The sequence below is a fragment of the Haliotis asinina genome, chromosome 14, assembly GCF_037392515.1.
Source record: "Haliotis asinina isolate JCU_RB_2024 chromosome 14, JCU_Hal_asi_v2, whole genome shotgun sequence".
Taxonomy (NCBI): domain Eukaryota; kingdom Metazoa; phylum Mollusca; class Gastropoda; order Lepetellida; family Haliotidae; genus Haliotis; species Haliotis asinina.
In genome coordinates this window covers 50,689,713-50,710,571 of record NC_090293.1, presented here as the reverse complement: position 1 = coordinate 50,710,571, position 20,859 = coordinate 50,689,713, and the positions used below count along the sequence as shown (strand labels likewise).

The 20,859-nt window shown below is 38.6% G+C and overlaps 1 protein-coding gene across 2 annotated transcripts in view; it reads left to right on the top strand.

Annotated features, from left to right (window-relative positions):
* LOC137261102 (CD151 antigen-like) overlaps positions 1-20,859 on the top strand; it is a 38,996-nt gene that overhangs the window by 1,086 nt on the left and 17,051 nt on the right. Inside the window, exons 1-3 of one of the 2 annotated variants that reach the window (XM_067798778.1) lie at positions 25-83; positions 4,316-5,060; positions 20,439-20,630. In XM_067798778.1, coding sequence (XP_067654879.1) covers positions 4,971-5,060; positions 20,439-20,630 — 282 coding nt within the window. In that variant the 5' untranslated portion in view covers positions 25-83; positions 4,316-4,970. Of the gene's footprint in view, positions 1-24; positions 84-4,315; positions 5,061-20,438; positions 20,631-20,859 lie in introns of those variants that run through there. The other variant, XM_067798777.1, reaches the window with a different exon arrangement.

Below are 20,859 nucleotides of genomic sequence, written 5' to 3'. Positions count from 1 at the left end.
AAATGAAATGGCCAGGTGAAGGAATTGGAAACAAGAAAAACAATGTAAAATCTGTAATATGAGACATAATAAGTGTATAACAGGTGAGTTGAATAATATGTAAATATGTTACGTCCTAATTAACATAAGCATATTGTGAACAAACCAGTAGACTAATAGCTTGGCTCAGAAATGAACATGTTTTACAGAAAATAAACATTTTTAGAAATACAATAAGAAGGAGCTCAGAGATTATCTTCATTCTTTAATTGGTATAGACCAGAAGCTATGGAAATCTAGACTTAACATACTTTCCAGACAAGTGTGGGCTTTCTTGGATATATTTTCTTCAGGGTCTGTATGGCATACTAAACAAACCAGCTGTAGTGGGATAGATGATAAATCATAGTCTGTGTTTTCTTCATTCACAATTTAGTTCTCTTAAATTTCTAGATGAATGAAGCTATAAGAACACACTTATATGATAATTAAAATAGTCAATATTGAATGACTTAAATAATGATGAATTTTGATAATAAATCAAATGGTCACAGAAACATATAGCATTGTTTGGTGGTGTTTTTTCCTCATAACTTATGTTCACTTTGTGTACAATTGCATGTGATTATAGACCTCTTAGAGACCCAAGTAGTTGCTATCAAATGCCACATAGTAAACTTATTGATGTTTTTATTGATAATTTTGCTTTCAGCATGAGATGAATGAAGAATCAATATTTTCAGCACTTTGAACGTATTGATTAATGCTGTGAATATCTTGCTGAGGTGAAATGCTTTATGATTACGGCCATTATTGAAGCTTTGCCAGCTAAATGTATTGCTTTATTATGTGTAACAATGTTGCTTAATACAAAGATTACAAAGGATTCTGCAGACTTGAAATTCACTTATGGATTTGTTCAAATTCATAAGCTCAACCTGTGAAATTCTGCATTCCCCATATTTCTGTTCACAGTTTAATAAGCAGGAAATTTTTGTGAAATTTATGTATTTCTGTGTTTTGAAAGAAATGGCATTTTTACTTGAAGAAATTAGTAACTATGAGTGAGTATATGCGTGCTGTGGTTCCATTTACCTGACCAATCCTTGAATTCTGGTGCCAACCCTATTTTTTTAAGCGGTATGAATAACATAAGCTTTCAGATACAATTATTACATTTCCATAGATTGGAGAAAGCTGCACATTTAAACAAGTGTTCTTAACTGTCTATTTTTCAGTTTGAATGGTGCTGAGAGATGATTTTAGTTAAAACTCTAATACATAGCATGGTCAGATACTTGGGGCTTACACTGTTGACCACTTGTTCTGTTCCAAAGTGACACAACTGCATGAGAATATATCATTCAAAGTTCAGTCAGAGATTCTGTCTATCATTCCTTGCTGCCACTATGGTCAAGTAGATAGAAAAGGTTGACTATCCGACCTCTGTCTTCGCTGCTTTCTTGCTTTGTAAATGGCACTGCAGAGAAAAAGAGGACTGAGGAACTCAGTGTTTATATACTGTATCCGAGTTGGGTATCCTTGCTAACTCTACTTCAAACCAGGATCTATTTTAAATAAGAATGCTTATAACTGCATATGTACTTGATGCAAATACAAACATTCAAAACATGCAAAACACACCAAGCCACATCACTTTGTAAGTGTGATAATCCAATGCAATATTAAAACACGTCTCACCTCACATTAACCTTTGCGATAGTTCTTCTTTGTTAACCCATGGCCATGCAAGAAATCAACCGAAGTGCTTAGAGTCTTTACCCCTGTACTAATCACAACCGGCCGTAACACACAAGTCTGAGCTGACTGATTTTGTATCCTATTTGTAAACAAAGTAATACACAAACCTTGAAAAAATGGTCCCTTTTCATATTGCCAGTTTATGATTATTATCTTGTTCCAAGCTCTATTATTATTACCCTGATAAGTCAAGCTGCTGATGGTGAGGTGCTAGAAGGTTAATCATCACGTGATTCAGCCCATCGGGTACCCATTTTCTGTTGGGGGAACAGACCCAATTTTAAACAAACTCACTTGCCTAAAGGGAGGCCACATATATCACATGTGCTTCATTGTAGGGCAGCACTGACATCCCAGAAACTCAGGAGTCACGCTTCCAAACCCGCCCACCCAAGGACTCCATGCACAGGACAATACACACCTTATATTCATCACATTGTAGAGTTGGTACTCAAGCCAGACAGGGATCATGGCAAGGGATAATTGTATTAATACGTCGAATGCATTTGCTGGGTCAGTTTTCCTTAGCAGTTGGCCAAGTGACCCACATTTAACCTAGCTAACAGTGAATGAACACTAATTCTCACGGTAGTGTAGTGTTACTGAAGCAGGAGGGTCTCCTTACTCTCTCATTGTGTAGGTAATAGGTATATTTCAGATCATCTTGACCTGCACGCAGGCTGAAGTTTGACTTCTGGCTGAAATAAATGTTTGTAAAATTTACCAGACTGGAACGAATCATTTGTGTTGGTGCTGTTACAGCTTTGCTGGAGTGATAAGTATTTTATTATACACATGGCAAAACTTTAGTGCTTCACTTAGTCATACAGAATCTGAAGTAAATATTTCAAGAAAAGCCCATAAAAGTCTAGAAAATATAACAAGTCTAGATTTCCACAGCTTCAGGAAATTATATTTTCTTTTTTGTACTATGCAATTATTTTGTGTCAAATATTTTCATTTCAGAGTCTTGTTTAGATCTGCATCACTGCTTTGAATTTAATATAACAGTTCAGTGTTGATAGGACAAAAAAATAATAACAATTTGAACAACAGAATTATGTGTTTTCCAGCAGGATGGCAATAGCAGTTAGTTTGGACAGTTTAGATAAATACCTACTGCAGTGTTATTAACCAGAGACATGAAAGTGACATGTTTATTGAATACATGACAAATACAATGTGTGTGAGTGTTGTTGCAGAACAGGCAAAGCACAAGAGGTTGAGAAGGTTCGGTCTGTCAGACTGGATTGTTTTTCTTCCATACAAGGTTCATTATTTATTCCTTTATTACCAGAGGCTGTGTGCGAGCCTTGTGGTTAAAGCATGCACTTATCATGGTGTGGGTTTGATTCCCCACTTGGGTACAATGTGTGGAACCCATTTCTTGTGTACCCCACCTTGATACTACTGGAATATCGCTAAAAGTGGGATAAAACCATATTCACACACTCATTCTCTTAGTATTGCCAGGCATGCTGGAAAGGCATTGTATACAGAACTCAATGACAGACACTGCCGCCTATCTGAGAAGGGACAGCTGCTATATCAGCTGTTTTTTACCCAACATTTGATGAGATTTCCATACTCAAATGTGATGTAACTTCCTACCCCTGGCTGGTCATTTTGACATCTGTCTGACACTCATAGAAATCTCAAGGCACATCCACCTGTAAAGATTTGGGTTACAACTGGTCTTCAGCAATCCATGGTTGTCGTTAGACGTGACGAACAGGATTGGGTCATCAGGCTCGCTGACTAGGTTGACGCGTCATCTCCCAATTGCATAGATCAATGCTTGTGGTGTTGATCACTAAATAGTCTGGTCTCAAATGTGATTACAGACTTCTGCCATATAGCCTTAATATTGCTCAGTGAAGTGGTAAACAACAAGCCAACCAACCAAAACAATAGCACATCTGTTTGAAATGCGCATCAGCTTGTTGAAATGTTTGTGACCATTTTTGTCAACTTCTTGAAATTTGATCGCAGAGGACTGTAAGAATTCCTCAACAGACCAATACCACCTTTCCTGGAAAGTTCCACTTGATGGGACAGGCCATGTGGTCATTGAGTGGAAAGCTGGTGGTGGGATTCCCAGCTACGGTGCTAAAGAAGAGTTTTTAAGATGGTACATTTTCACTCAGTTGGCGTTTGATAGTAAGGGGTTTAAGCAAGCACTGAGACTAATGGCGGTTTTATGGTGATAGCCCCTTCAGATTCCAGGTTGCAGGTTAAAAAGGATATCTTCTCATAAACAATATACTGACAGTTAGGTGACCAGTCCTACTTTTGACCCATTAATGCAGTGTGGATAGTTGTTCACAAGGTCAAAGGGTCAGCTAAGTAGGCTAGTGGTACAATGTGTGAAGTCCATTTCTGGTGTCTCTTACTATGCTCACTGGCTCCCTCCCTCCCCCCCTCCCTCCCTCACTCACTCACTCACTCACTCACTCACTCATTCACAGATGAAACATTACATTAACTGCAGTGAAATGTTGAACAAGTCTGAATGTGTATGATGTATATGTGCATATTCATGCATTTGTCCTGATCACCATGTGTATTGTTCCAGTCCAGTGAGACCCACTCCATGGCTTAATCTGCAGAGGATGTGTTTGAGTCCCGTGACCTCACCACCAGCTGTGTCAACCAAACCCATCACCAGCCAAGCTCACAGCAGCCCAAGACACAGCTCTCCAATCAAGCCCACAGCCACTGACCCAAACAAAAACAAGAGATTGAAAACATCCCACACAAAATAATCAGATTGGCCTCACAGCTCGCCAGGCAGAGCTTGATAGTGTGGAGTCATTGCTTGTTGGTCTCTGGCTGCTCTGGAGGAGGTGCACCTGATCTTCCAGTCATATGTATTAGCAGGATACCTCAGGGAGAAAGATTCACCGATACCAGGAAAAATAACACTGCTTAATCACCACACTTCCTGTGGACCATACCAGGCGTGTTTCTTCTTCAGACCAGCTGCCTGGTGCCTACAGTGATTCCGTGTCAACTGAAGAAACCCACAGATAAAAAGTGGCAGTTGTTTAAGCATCTCTCCTGTGTATGTAGTTAGCTTATTTGTGAAATTTGGAAGTTCTACCAAGGTTTTGAAAAGCTGGAAAGATCTCCCGAGACATCTAGCCTCTGAGGATTTTCCATTAATGTCTGTTTGAGTTGGAACTTCAATCTCCAGGATTTAATTTCTGTGCAAGTTTCAAACTGACAAGATGGCACCCCGGAACAGACGAGCGGACAATGGGTGTTGCAGTCTGCTGTTTCTACGATATGTTTTATTTGTCTTCAATGTTCTCTTTTGGGTAAGTACTCCATGTAATGTTAGACACGTTTTACATGAATATTCATTTAATTTTTGAAGTTAAAATCAAGTCAATGTTTACATTTGTCTGTATGTCAAGTCCATGGTCATATATGTATGCTGTTTGTGTGAATTTTAAGAGGACGTTTATCCACAAAGTACATATACAGTGTGCTCAGTTTTGTATTGCACATGGTATATACATTTACATTAACACACAGTATCATCACGATCAGTAAATATGTCTGTGTACAACTATAAAGCTGTTAAAGTATTTCATTGCATCAGAGTGTAGCTTGTATTATCAGCTTTCATAGCTAGTCTTATTTAGTGCATTGATTGTCCTGTTCATTTAACAGTGGGTATTTTCCATCAGTTATCCAGTTATTGATATAAAGACTTATGATTGAGAATCGGTTTGTTAAAATGTTGGAAGGTTCTGTCTGAGCATCTTCATGCCCAAGATGATGGCAGGGAAGCCTATAGTGATTATAGTATTTTCTCATTAGTTTAAAGACCCAGGTTTGATTCCCACTGGGCACAATGTGTGGAGTCCATTTCTGGTCGTCCCACCATGATGTTGCTGGATTATTGCAAAAAGCTGCATAAAACAAAACTCCCTGGCGTTGGTCAATTCTGACTATTGCAATGGTTTACCTTACTCCATTGCAACACTGGTTCATTCCAGCATTGGTGTTAAAATTTAACCTTTAACGGTTGTTAATAATCATTTTGTAATGAGTGCCTGCTGTACTGCAGAATATTAGGTACAGCGTTTGACATGTTAGAAGCTTGGTACGAAAGAGCTTATCACAGCAAGGGGTCATTTCAAGGTCACACCATTAGCTATGATTAATCCAGCTCTAATTAGATGTAGATTGGAATTTTTAAAGCCATATCAGTGGTGCAGTCAGTTTCTGCAAAACACATGATTGAAAAAACATGAATAAAAAACATAAACATGATGAAGGTAATTGATTTGAATATATACATATTTAATGGCTGTCGCACATTGAAAAACTTACTTTGAAACTTGATAAATCCCCAGAGTTTTAATGAAAACTATATATTACTTCTTTATGCATTCAAAGTGAGGATACGTGCAAATGAGGTACTTGCCAAGTCCGTCAGGGTACATAACAATATGGATATTTGAACTGGTAAACTTTATCCTAATTGTAGTCAGTGCTATTGCTTACAGCTATGAAGTCTGTTCTGATAAGAAACAGCTAAGAAGTTCAGTATGTTGATAACTGATTTTCTTCAGACCAATCAATCACTGAATGATACTTATGTATAACAGTCTTTAGGCTTCACACAAACTTGAGTATGTGCAATGATGAACCTGTAAACATGTTTGGAAGTCCAGCACCCTTAAAATGTATTGCCATGACTACCCTAGACTTGAATATCGATACATCCAGGTAGATCCTCGAATCTCCAAATAAATATTTTAAGAAACCAGAGACTCTTGGCTAGGGTTACAGTTGTAGATTAATGACTTGGATGCAATTATTTGTCAATCATTGGTGTTAATTAAACACAATTTCCCATTACTCTCTGGCCTGTGCACTTCCTTAATTAGTTGCTCTGATACTGAAGAAACACAGGATGCAAAAATGGTTTTCTTATATGTGTAAATACAGCAGCATATATCATGTACAGATAAAATGAGAGTAAAATATATTCAGTTATCTTATTACACATAAATCTGAAAAAGACATTTAATTACATCATTATGTTTTTGCTTCAAGTTATTCAAGATCAGCAGACCTCCTTCAATAAGGACAGTGATCATAGGCCCTTGCAAAAAAACTTACACACCACAAATTCATGGTTAATGAATTTCCGCCTGAAGGAAATTTGAAGTAAACATACTGAAGGCTAATGGAGGGACAGATTGACTCCATCCTGCCATCTGGAGAGCAGGTTCTGATGCTATAGGGAGGACAGGACACACACAGGGGATGAGATAGTCATCAGGAAGTGTACTCCCAGACTAAGGGAGGGATGACAGTGGGTGTCCATGAAATCTCAAAGGCATGACAGATTGTAATAAGTAATTCTAGATAACTTGATACGTTGATAAATTTCCAGTTCATACAACAGCAAATTAATATACCAGGACATGGATGGAAATAATTTTAAACTGGATAGTGTACTTTGGTACACTGGCACATGTAAAATCACTTGCCCTGATAATTTTTCCTCTGTATAGGTCGAATTTCTTGTTGACTTTTTAAGCAACACAATTAAAATTGGAAAGTCAACTGGACACAGGTACAGCATGATATACAAGTTTGCTTGCCCGATAAAAAAAAAAAATCCCCCCCAAACATTGGGTAATTTCCATCCCAGATTGAATCTTTGTCTCAGATACCTGAAACTGGTGTATCTTTACTTCCAGGCATGTTTACTGTTCTTTGTTGAACTTTCTGGGATTCAGTAAAATTAAGAATTCTTTGTTCCTCTTTGCTATTTCTTTCAAGGCAGTTTGCCCCTAAATGTTTTGAAATGTTATGTTTCAGAGACCAATGTAAATTCTGAATCTAAGGCTGATTGTGGAGGTTGAAGCAGAATGTAATGTGTAAACTATGATTGATAGTTTATTAGTTTCATTTCTTTAAGATTCAAATGACCAATCAAGGCTGTTGTTTGGGCAAGAGCAGTTGATTCACAAAGAATAAGTTTCAAAAGGAATCACACCTGTTCTATGAATTTTGAACATGTCAAAGGTGTATTGTATAAAGAATTAGAATTTTTAGAACATTTACACAAAATATGTAAGATATAGTACACATTGTTAATGCATGTTCGTTTTGAAATATGTACGTATCAGATTTATTAAAGATGATGACGATGATGCCATCATCATCATCATCATCATCATCATCATCATCATCTGATAGTCATTTGATTGTGACTTTGGGATTATTCAACGAGTGGTAGATAAATATCACTGGATTATTCCGTCTATGTTGGTGTGTGTGTGGTCAGTAAATTCATGTAATGAACTGTTTTGGTCTTGACCAGATTGCTACAAGTGTCGGGATCAGCAAACAAGTGCCCATGTTGTTCAGGCATGCTGAATTATTTCAGCTATGTGCTGTGCTCAGTAAGTCACAGACAAGCATTGTTTTAGTTCAGACCAGTTTCTGCCTACTCAGACAATTGTTTATAGGCTGCTTACAGTGAAAACATACCAATGAATTTCATTTTAAACAAAAAGGTAAATTGACTTAGGCGAAACTAGCATTTATGAATCCTGATAATTTTACCTTGCCAAATGAACATATAAATTGCTGGACTTTATTCAACCTTTACAGTGTAGGAAAGAAGTAGAAACTCTAACCTGTCCACAGGACTGTTGGGTCAGATTTTTTACCAGTCCTGCCAAAATCTAGCCAGTCCTCCACTTTGCTACTAAACTCGTTTTCAAGAAGCTAAGGGAGAGAACTCTGTTCTTATAGTCAACAAATCTCATTGCGATAATTTTATCTGTTCGATTATTCTAGTATCGTTTGGCAATAATCAAAAAGGTTTTAATCATTATATATATGTCATTGGTTTGCTAAAACTGACCTGACATGAGGACGGACTGGATGTTTTTTTAACTCATCCACCGCAAAATACACCTGTCTCGGATGTTGGCATGGGCTGTCTTTCCTGCACTGACTTTTGTGACAAAAGCTGTTTAACAATCATAGTTTCAAATCCCAGTTATTGATTTGTACTATAAGGGGTTATGCACATTAAATGAAACACCGAGAACATGTAGGTGTGGTCTATTAGTTAACGTTCATAATGTTTGTTCCAAGAGCAGCACTTGTAATGCCAACTGTGACTCAGGACTGTTGGTCATATGTGAAAGTAACACTAAATTATATTTTCTGTTCCATGTATTCAGTGAATGCCAAGAATTGTTTTATCCAGACCAAATAATGTTTTCCTCTTGGGCCAGTTTGCCAGAAGAAGTGCCCACATCTGAAAGCAACACTGAATTATTCTGGCTTCACTGTGTGTTCAGTGAATGTCATTAACTGTTTTAATTAAGTCCAGGTTGTCACTAGTCTCTGCAACGGTTCCATTACAATGATTACAGACCAAATTAGGCTGATTTCTCCAGCAGACTTTTGTCCTACATTAGTTGATCAGCTAACCAGCTAGTCTGGAAACAAGTGGTTGATATGGGCATTTATGTCCATTATCTGGCCCACAGAGATGTGAGTTAACGCAGCGATCTGTGCAATAATGCTATTAACTCTGTCACTGGTTCAGACTGACATTTATCCCAGTAAAGACCTCTTAACCGACCTTCATGCAGTTATATGCAGTCAGTATGCATTTTGTGCTGCTATCTGCATGTCTGTTCCTGATGTAAACTAAGGCCACAGTATGGTTGCTATTAGCTTCAGTGTTCATTTGTCATATCCAAATCATGGTGCGGATATATTATATTCATTCAGAAGGGAAATACACTGGCCTGCTGGACCAGTGCTAGTAAATATGTATTAGGACCAGTGATTTTGAAATTGATTACCACCTGGAAATATCTGCCAGCATACTTAGTTTACATGAATTGAAAAAATACCGAACAAATGATTATAAACTTTTGAATTCATTTTTGTATATTGTAATCAGCAGGTACTTATGTTAAATTCCTGATGATATTTGAAGGTTTTCAGCATGATGAGAGGGATAAAACATTCTTCATCAAGCTGAAGACCGAGGTTTGATTTGTAAGGCCAATTTCTGGTGTTGCCTATGCTCACTCACTTTAAATCATTGGTTGTTCTATTGGAAACATCTTTTGATGCTCGTGATATCAATTTCTAGACTGACTTTCCAGAGTGAATGTATACAATTGGTGTCATGTACAATAGCATCAAACAACGACATTAATCAACTAAACAATGCCATGCTGTATCAGGGCTTCATATACTGAACATCATTGAAAACGCACCACCTGTAAATTTTGAAATAAGGCAATAGAATCTTTTGGAAATGGAAAATTAATGGTGGGAATTTTGATAATAACACACTAGATCGTAAATAACGCTCTACAGTAAAAAACGGATCGTTCGAACACATCATCGAACACATCACATGAAAACAGCAAAATTCATGCACATCACACACGAAGGGCACAAATTGCATGCAGAAAGCATGCTGTTCAGGGGTATAAATGACCTTCGGCACAAAACCGTTCTCATTTTCGCAGTACTTTCGTAAGTAAAGTTTTTTCGCCATGCCAAGATTGTCACCAGAGGAACGAGAACAGGCCTTGGGTATGTTGCAGGTCGGCGCTTCAAGCAGAAACATTGCACGACGATTTGGGTGTCATCATTCGACCATTCTGAGGCTTGCTAACAGATACCAACAAACAGGAACCAGCAGGGACCGGCAACGCCCAGGTCAGGCACGTGTTACCACCCCTCGTCAAGATCGAGACATTGTACGGCGCCATATTCGGGATCGAACCTTGCCCGCTGCCAGAACCGCCAACGCTGTCCAGGGTCGACGTGGTTTGATCAACGCTTCCACCGTCCGACGCCGTCTCCGTGCGGCAGGGTTACGTTGTCGACGCCCTTACGTTGGACCCATCCTGACTGACAGGCATCGCCGTGAACGCCGACAATGGGCTGAACAGCATCGTGTGTGGTTGTTACGACGTTGGCATGGTGTGGTGTTCTCCGACGAGTCGCGTTTTCACTTGCGAAATGCTGACGGGCGTCTACAGGTATGGCGTCGACGGGGTTAACGTTATCATCAGGATTGTGTTGTTCAAACCGATCTGGGGGCTGGAGGCAGCATTATGGTGTGGGGAGGGATAAGTTATCACCACAGAACCGCTCTGATTGTTTGTCGTGGCAGAGTGAATGCCGTTTACTACCGTGACAACATTCTTCAGAACAACGTCGTTCCCTTCTTTCACCAGCATCAAGATCTGCACACATTTCAACATGACAATGCACGAGCCCACACTGCACGTGTTTCGATACAGTATCTGGCTAACAACAACATTCCTCTACTTCATTGGCCTGCATTGTCACCAGATTTGTCACCCATCGAACACTTGTGGGATTACATCGGCCAACGCCTCGCACGTCGTCCGCAGATCAACAACCTTGGGGAACTCGACAATGCCTTGCAGCAAGAGTGGAATGCAGTGCCTCAGGACTTTATTCAGAGACTTATCCGTTCAATGAGGAGACGTTGCACAGCTTGTGTTGCTGCTAACGGGGGTCATACACGCTACTGACTTTCCATTTTGACCCCATCTTTATTTCATTGTCAGCTGCATTAAATCTTCACTGTTTTGCTTGATTGTTTTTTGCTTCTTTTCTTTATCAAACATTGGTCTACACAAATATGTAAAATTTACATAGATTGCTCACTTCTGCTCTTAGAAATCCACAATTTTAGGGGTGGTGCGTTTTCAATGATGTTCAGTATATTTTTTTATATAAGCCACTTGCCACAGGGCAAGTGATAAGTAGCAAAGAAAGATTACCCTACTTTATTACCATTGCGAAACTTAATATCTACATTTTCAGCAGATACGACATGAAATCATTTATTTCATATATTTGTAGGTTGAAACCGTAAGTGCAGATTATCTAGTACCCCATGTACAAATAAGCTACCATTATTTGATTGCCCGAAATGAAAACTGACTAATGTCCTGGGTGTCAAGGCGATGGAATTTTTGAACCCCTGTGTATCTGAAATTTACACAAACAAAATGTATTCTCGCCACCCCATCCTAAACATGTGGTCAAGTGAAACAATTACATCCTGCATTCATTACCCTGAAGACGTTACCACCTGGGGCTACTTGCTAATTAACACTATTACAGGATTACTCCTTAAGTGTCTCCCCCAAAAGGATGAATGTCAGTGACTGCCCTGAGGCAAGGAATCCCTTAGGCCCACCTGTCCAGATGTCCAACACAGCAGGTGCTTGTCACACATCACCCCAGGCTGGACCCCAGGTGTGAAGTGATGTACACACAGACCCGGGGGGGGCGGGGGTTGGGGGTAGGGGATGATGTGTGTAGGGATGTGCTCCCTGTTAGCTTTCCAATAGGTATTCATGGGTGACAAAATACAAAGAACTTCGTTGAGTGGCATTTTATAAGATATTAGGAAGGTGCCTTTCAACCAGATGCAATGTGATTGCCTCAGGTCGGGTCTGTGTAAGGAAAGTATATCATTTGAAAAAAGGATTATTATCATCAGCAATGTGTTTTTCCCGGAACCTGAACTTTAAAGCTATTCAATATTTCTTTACCAAACCCCAGGTTCACAGATAGATCTGGTGGTTTACTGGGGCCTTTTCATAGTTTTGGATTTCTGAATAAAACATTATTTGTGTTTCCATGGCAACAAGTTTGAAATTGGTAGTTGAGCAGAACATGAAGAATTTTAAGACTGTTCAATATTTCTTCACCATACTTCTCACATAGATTGGTCTGCTAGTGTACTCATGCCTTCTGTTAGTTTTGGATTTCTGAATAAAATATTTTTATTGCATGTCCACGGCAACAAGTTTAACTATGACTGAATATGATGATAGTGCTCCTTTCAGGAGTAGAACTTAAAAACCTTTCAGGACTCTCCTTCCACTTTGCTATATACATGCAAAAACACTTGACGTAACCTAGTAGACATGTTCATAAAGAGCATTTGCTGTTGTGGGGGATATTGATGACTTGTTGCTTTGTTATGTAGGTGTACCACACTTAAATCCTTGTGTACCACTGTAGTCATTGTTTGTTGACCTACCAGTTATAAAAGTGAGTAAGTGAGTTGTTTTACGCCGATTTTTAGCAATATTCCAGCCAGCAATATCACGGCGGGGGACACCAGAAAATGGGCTTCACCCATTGTACCCATGTGGGGAATCGAACCCGGGCCTTCAGCGTGACGAGTGAAAGCAGTAACCACTAGGCTACCCCACCGCCCCATCAGTTACACAATATTATCAATGTGTATCAGTGTATGCAAAATGTATAATCCAGGTGCATAAATATGTACATCAATGTAAAAACAGTTTGCAGAATATAAACACAGTTGTGTTGATTAATGCTCATAGTGTTGATCGCTGGATTGTCTGGTCTTGACTTGAGTATGTCCAGACTGCTGCCATAAAACTGGAATATTGCTGAGGACTGGAATTTTAAACAACAAGTAAACAAACATATATAGACAAGGAGATGACAATACTCTCTATATCTTTTCTATCAGCACTCAGCTTCCGTATTCAATATAACACTCATACCTGATGTGAACACAGCTAGTGACATTTCCTTCATGTAAAGGTACATCAATTTATCTGACAGGCAATGTCTTTATCGTCATGTTATAGGGGGTGGACAGGTTCAGAGTTGATGCATGGTTAGATGAACCTGTTAATAGAGTCGCCATTGTGTTTCAAGACACTATACATGAGTTATTTTCAGACTGATTTTAATATATGCAGCATACATGATTAATGCCCTGTTTTTACAGTACTAAACTGTTGGTAGACCAACAGTGATAAATGAAAGTGAAATATGATTACATATAAAACTGACTTTATGAGTCACAGTCTGTTTTGTGGGTAGTCTTGTGACTTAATATTGTAGCAGAATCTGTAACTATGTGTCTGTAACTAACACGATATGGTTACTGAAATGTGTAGTGTTACACTTGGGGAGCATTAGTGAAGGAATGAGGCTTGGGGGGCCATATCAAGCTTGAGAATGGAAATTTAAGACATTGAATGTTTGCTATTTAATGCTGAACTCAACAGTAATCTAGCAGTATGAAGTAGTCTGCAAACAGCGGGAACAGTTTTATACAGATTTTAGCAATAATCGTGTCACATCATGGTGGGGACACCAGAAGTTATATAAGACAGCACATTTTCAGGGTTTTACTTAAACTCTCAAACATGGAGGGTACAGGGATCCATAGTGATTAGTTCTAGGGGTCCTTGATGGCAATATGGGTCCTGTGATGTAACAATGTAGATAACTGTACATTTTGATCTTGGAATGAAGACTGATGGATGAAATGATGCACGTCACTGCTCTGAAAGATACAACCAATCTCTTAGCAAACGTATAGATGTGTTGTGGATACCTTTGGATGAAGTGAATTGATTTTCTGTGTCCATTTTGTATGTTTGAGAGTATTGAATGCAGCACATTTCGATGTCACTTGAAACACTGCATACTGTACCCATAGCGGGAAGTGAACCTGGGTTTTTGGTGTGATGAGCCAACGCTATAGTTGCAAAGCTACCCGACAGCCCGAGACTTTAAGTAACTGGGTTGAACCATACAGTCCTGTGACTGACATCATGAGTATCTTACAGTGTAAGTACAATAAAATGCAAAATTTATGTATAAGGAACCTGACCACCTGATGCTTCTAGCTGCATCTAGGTTCCTTTATTCTTATTCGTTTTCGACCCATGAAGGTCCAGAGGTAGAATAGGCCTTCAGCAACCCATGCTTGCCATAAAAGGCGACTATGCTTGTCGTAAGAGGCGACTAACGGGATCGGGTGGTGGGGCTTGCTGACTTGGTTGACTCATGTCATCGGTTCCCAACTGCGCAAATCAATGCTCATGTTGTTGATCACTGGATTGTCTGGTGCAGACTCGATTATTTACAGACCGTCGCCGACTAAAGCTGGAATATTGCTGAGTGCGGTGAAAAACTAAACACTCACTCTCACTTATTCGTTTTCCCAGTAGGTTTGAGCGTCAGTGAGCTATTATCTGTAGCTATTACTTGATGCAATTAACTAATGTAAGTTGCAACTTGAAAGATCATTCATTGGCTTTATTTACATTACTTGTGTATAGCTGAACCACTTTACCTGTCAGTGTTGTTGAGAAGCCAGTCTCAAATGACTCACAGATGACGCACCAAGACTTATAATACTATATGACTAGGTGCTGGGAAATGTAATCAATGTACATTTCGTGTGACCTAGCATGACCCAGTATGACCCAGTGTTGAATACAATAACAGGGGGACCTGGGGGTTGCATTATATTCAGTCTGTCTCACAGAATCCAATATTTCCTGTCTGACGAGTATGTTCTTCAGTGCTAAAGCCCCAAGTCTAGATTTTCCCCCAGGTTCTCTATCTCAGTGCTCACTTGGTATCCTTGTCAGTTAAATGGAATGATTTGATAGATTCAAAACTGCATTTTTTCAGAGACCGTTGTTCCGACACTTTCTCTGCAGTATACCTAGCAATGTATGTGAAGTATTCCTTTTCCGTATACTTCATAATTACATCCTGACCAGGGTTTTGCTTGACCCGGGGTCAAGACTAGTAGTCACAGGGACATCTTGCTGCTGATTTCAACAGTGTTTTCACAGGTCCTACAGGATCTTGTGAAGTAGGAAAGAAATGCGGTGTTCTTTAAGATAATGATGACCAGGGTGGAAATATCCCATTGCCTGACATCCAAGTCAGGTGTTTTTTTAGTCAGGCAAGCTAATTTGCAGATCACCTGTAATTTTCATTTCTACCCTAGATGACGTTAAGAAGAGGAAATTTATGTTTCTTGCCAACAACTTTGTTCAGCAGTGAACATAGTTGTATGTTCCTTGGGTTGCTAAATTTATTTTGTCTGCATCAAAACCAGTGATTTTCTGGAAAATGAGTTCTAGGCATAGCCCAGTGGTTAATAGGTGTGATTCTCATATGGTCCCATATGGGTTATTTGTATGTTAATTAACAATCTTTAGATGAGAGAGACAAGATTTTGTAACATATAATCTCATTTGCAACACTTAGTAATTTCTTAAGCTTGATATGAAAATACTCTTCTAGACAACATATTTTTCCCCATGTATTTACCAGTACTCAGTATAACCAAAATAGAAAAGTTCAACCAATGTTTTTAATAAAATATCTGAATGAATATTTTAAGTTTAGATAAAATATCTCATAATGTCACAGTTGCTTTACAATTTCAGCATTTTGAAAAGGTTATTTTTCAATACTGGATAAATTCATCTATCTGTATTATTCATCAGTGACAAGTACACATTATATGGTCATTACTGGAGGTATCAAAACATAATGTGCTCATCTCAAACACACCCAAACCCTAATAATCTGACAACCATCTTGTTGGCAATTTCTTGAAACATTCAGTATTGCAAGTACAGGCATAGGGATAGGCATAGGGAAACCATGTTCCCAGGATAGTCAACTTCTTTACTGTGGATACTAACACCGTTGTCCAGCAAGTGATAACAGTGTTCGTTCTTACACTAAAACATCACACTCATTGCAGTAAAGAAGTTGACTGTCCATAGACTTGGTTTACCTTTATCTTTACAACTTCTAACATGACACACAAAGTTAAAAGTAATGAGTGAGTTTAGTTTTATACTGCAGTCAGCAATATTCCAGCTATATGGTGACTGTCTGTAAATAATCAAGTCTGGACCAGACAATCCAGTGATCAACAACATGAGCATTGATCTGCGCAATTGGGAATCAATGGCATGTGCCTACCAAGTCAGTGTGTCTGACCACCTGATCCCGTTAGTTGACTTTTATGGCAAGCATGGGTTGCTGAAGACCTATTCTACCCCGGGTAGACCATCAGGGGTCAGTTAAAAGTAAAGGCATACATGACATCAAAGTGTTTTTTTAAAAAAATAAACTAAAAAAAATGAAGGAAAAACTATGCACTCCTCACTTTCATGTATGAACATTTGATGACATCAAAGACCATTGCTATCTAGAAATAAAGTATCATTCGCCAGCCTCTCAGTGTGGGGAAGTTTTCATGACCCAGTGAGTATGTGTCAGTATGGTAATGCTTGCATAGTTCGGCTGAACTGTCAGCTAAGTTAATTGGAACTGACTGGCTGGTTTTATAGTGTTTAAGATTGGCTTAGTGTATAATTGGGGTGTGAAAGGTTACAGTAACACTCAATAAACACTTCTTACTTGGAACGCTGACATACATACCTCACATACCGGTCAATCCATCACAAACATGTCATTATTTACAGTCAGTATATTATATTCACATTTCTCTACGTTTACACTACACTAACAACATAGAGAATATCTGGTTTCATGTATGTATTTTTTAAGATGCAGTTAGGGCAGGAACGGGTCCAAATTTTCTACATGGGTGGCTGACCCCTTATTACCTTCCTACCCATATATCCATTATTTTGATTCCTGACATCAAATTTGCAAGAAAAGGCAATATATTCTTCATCTCAGTGGCTAAAATTTCGCCTTTTTCAATATCTGAACTGTGTATCGTATTCAAAAGAAGTGACTGACCGTAAATCTTCAAAGACAATACAATCTTATAATCATGAAAGAATAACATAGAACATGGTCTATTCTATTAATCACATCTTTCGTTGCAGCCCTAGTTGCAGTATTGCCTCTTGGGAGTAAAATTGTAATGTACTTTCCAAACAAGGAGGTTCTTAATTTGTCTTGGCTGTGTTGTGGGGTAGCATAGTAGTTACGTGTTCAGAAACAGTTCCTTCTGTTCTCCCATATTCTTTCTTCTTCAGATTAACATAGGTAAGACTAAGCGGTTCAACCCTATATATTGTACATAATTTGGGGGCTTTTAGTAATTTTTGTGAGTCCTCTAGTGATTGTTGTATTAGGTATTATGAATAATTCTAGTAAATATCAGTTTATTGATATTATTTGGGATGGGGAAACAGGAGGAACTCTTATCAAATGTTCGCTTGTTACACCAAGAACCAGGGTTTAAATCCCCACATTGCTACAATTTGTGATGCCCATTTCTAGCCTCCTGTGATATTCATGGACTATTGGTAAAAGTGGCATAAAACTGCTGAACTCATTCACTTGTGTTGCACATTGGAGCTCTGAGACGTGTGTTGGGAATTGGAGCTCTGAGACTTGTGTTGCAATTTGGAACTCTGAGGTGTGTGTTGGGAATTGGAGCTCTGAGACTTGTGTTTTGCAAATTGGAACTCTGAGACTTTTGTTGCGAATTTGATCTCTGAGACGTGTGCTGGGAATTGGATCTCTCAGACTTGTGTTGCAATTTGGAAGTCTGAGACTTGTGTTGCAATTTGGAGCTCTGAGACTTGTGTTGGGAATTGGAAACCAAATCCACTGCTGATTATCGGAGGACTTGTGAACATTTATCAATTATAAGCAAAATATGTACATTTTTAATGTAATCACCAATTTTATGTTTTTTCTTAGGTATTTTCTAATTCATGTTGTTTGTAACTGATGCTTTCATGCAATGAAATACATGCATTCAAGAAAGACACTGGAGCTGTAATTAAATGATAAAAGTGGTTTTACACTGTTGAACACATTTTACTGCGGATATTCAGCAAATTTAGTGATTGTTTTACGTCATTCAAGTGTGTTATGCTGAAACAAAATTCCAATTTTTTTGCAATTTTTTTTTTTACAATCAGTAGCTATTTTTAATCCTTCTTTCGATCATTTTTTGATTATTTGCAATTATCAGAACACCAAAATTCGAGAAGATATTTGAAGTGTTGTTACAAGGGAATATTTCTCTATCAGAGTATGATAGAAAACATAACAGAAGAAATATAATCATATCTTTCATGCTCTTTTAAACATTTGTTATCATGTTGCACCTTTACAATGCAGTTAACCCACAGTAAAGTCTGTCTATCTGGAGGTGTAGTGGGTTTATCAGCTCTGAGAGCAGCTGTCAGTCAGGCATTACCTCCATGTGCTGTCTTCCCTGGCTGTCGCTGTGGATTAATGGGGGGCTGGATACACTCAAGTGGGGTGCATGATCACAGATCTGGGTCTCGCTACAGCACTGGTTAGCTATGTGTGGGAGAAACTGTTGTGTCAGCAGATTGTTACATGCGTGATGAAGCACAGGGGCTTTATCGTGTTTATCTTACATTGAACAGCTGCTGGGTTGGAGAGAGTTTTACCAATTAGGCTGAAAAATATTTGATTGTTTTGGGCCTATATTGCCATGCCAGAGAAGAACAGAACTCTGAGGTTTTCATTGAAGCTATGCAACTGGTTTTGTTAATGAGTAAATAAGTAATCAGTACATAGGTTTAATGGTAACTATTGGTGGAACTATAGTTTAGAATATATCTCGGGGAATTCCTAAACGTGTTGAAACCCATTTCTGATGTCTGATGCCGTGATATTGCGGGAATATTGCTAAAAGCGTCATATAACTGAATTCACTCACTCACTCCTAAAAATGTGAAATTGGAGTTCATGCCTGTTTGTTGCATTTTAAAGTTTTATTGATAAATGTTTGACTGTTTTTATTTTAGAAAACCAAAAAAGTATATAGGTAGTAATAAAGGTAATTAAGTTTATTTAATGCATTTACCCACTTGAGTTTTTATGTGAAGAGAAACCACTGCTTTCCATGTTTAATTGTGTTCCCTGGTGGCAAGGATGTGCTGAATGCTAGATGCTCCCAAATTATCTTCCTTTCAGTTAATTCTGTTTCCAAGGTGGAAAAAAATATATATCTATGCCTTGTTTGTGAGTACTTGAAATTCTGTTCACTTGTGCAATAAACCTACTCACAGTTGAAGGTGGTCATGAATGACTGTTATCAAGATTAATGATTCTCATAAAATGTATATTCTTTATGATAACCCTCTCGCTTATGGTTAAACATTTGGGACACTCCTAGCCCAGTTCAGGCATGTCTTACCTGTGAATGAACCCTGTAGATATCCTGATGAGAATTGATCTCCAGAATCATTATCTTTTTATATTTTTAGAGGCAGCAAACAAGATTCAGAGGTCAGGTTTGCTGACCTGGATGTAGTCTGTTTCACATTGCTGGAATAACATTATTTTTCCTACTGTTTAGCGGGTTGGTGGGGTAGACCAGTGGATAAAGCAATTGTTTGTCATGCCAAAAACTTGGATTCTCCAAATGGATACAATGTGTGAAGTCCATTCTGGTGTCCCGTGCCCTGATATTGCCGGAATATTGTTAAAAGCATCTTAAAACTATACTCACACAATCACTACTACCTTGCTGAAGCCAAACTCTAAAGCCCTAAATGAAGCAAGTCTAGATTTACCTGGAATCTCCTAACTCAGAGGGGTTCCATTTCATTTTAAATGGGTATACCATCAAGATTACATATATTCAGGGACTAAGGATTAGTCTAACTTGGATACATGCCATCTTATCCCATTCGATACTCATAATGTCAGTCTTTGGACTGATTTGTCTAGTCTCAGTTACATATTGGGAGAGTTGATCATTAAACAGTCGAGAAAAAAATCTGTACATGAATCTTAGACGCGTATAAGCATGATCAGTGCTTCTTTTTGATTTTAAGTGAGCGATTCTTGTTTTGTAGGCAACTGGTCTGGCGTTCCTGATTATGGGGATATGGACAATTGTCAACAAACACCGTTACGTCAGCCTCCTGGGAAACAACACATACCCAGCCACTACCTTCCTCTTCCTTGCCATTGGCACCATCATCATCTTCGTGGGAATCCTCGGCTGTCTCGGCACAGTCAAAGATAATCGATGTTGCCTTGTCTCGGTAACAATGCTTAGTGTGCATTCATTCATTTGTTATGATATGTTTAGGACTCTACTGTTTCCTGTGTAGAGTTGCTTTACTTTGAAGCCACGTTCGCCCAGTGTTGGGTTTGAATCCCAGAGTATGTTGTCTGTCAGTGTCATACCAAAGGGTTTCATAAAAGTGATTATAACTTGCACATCTCATATATTATCTTAAGCCGGCATTGATGTTAATGACATACAACTGG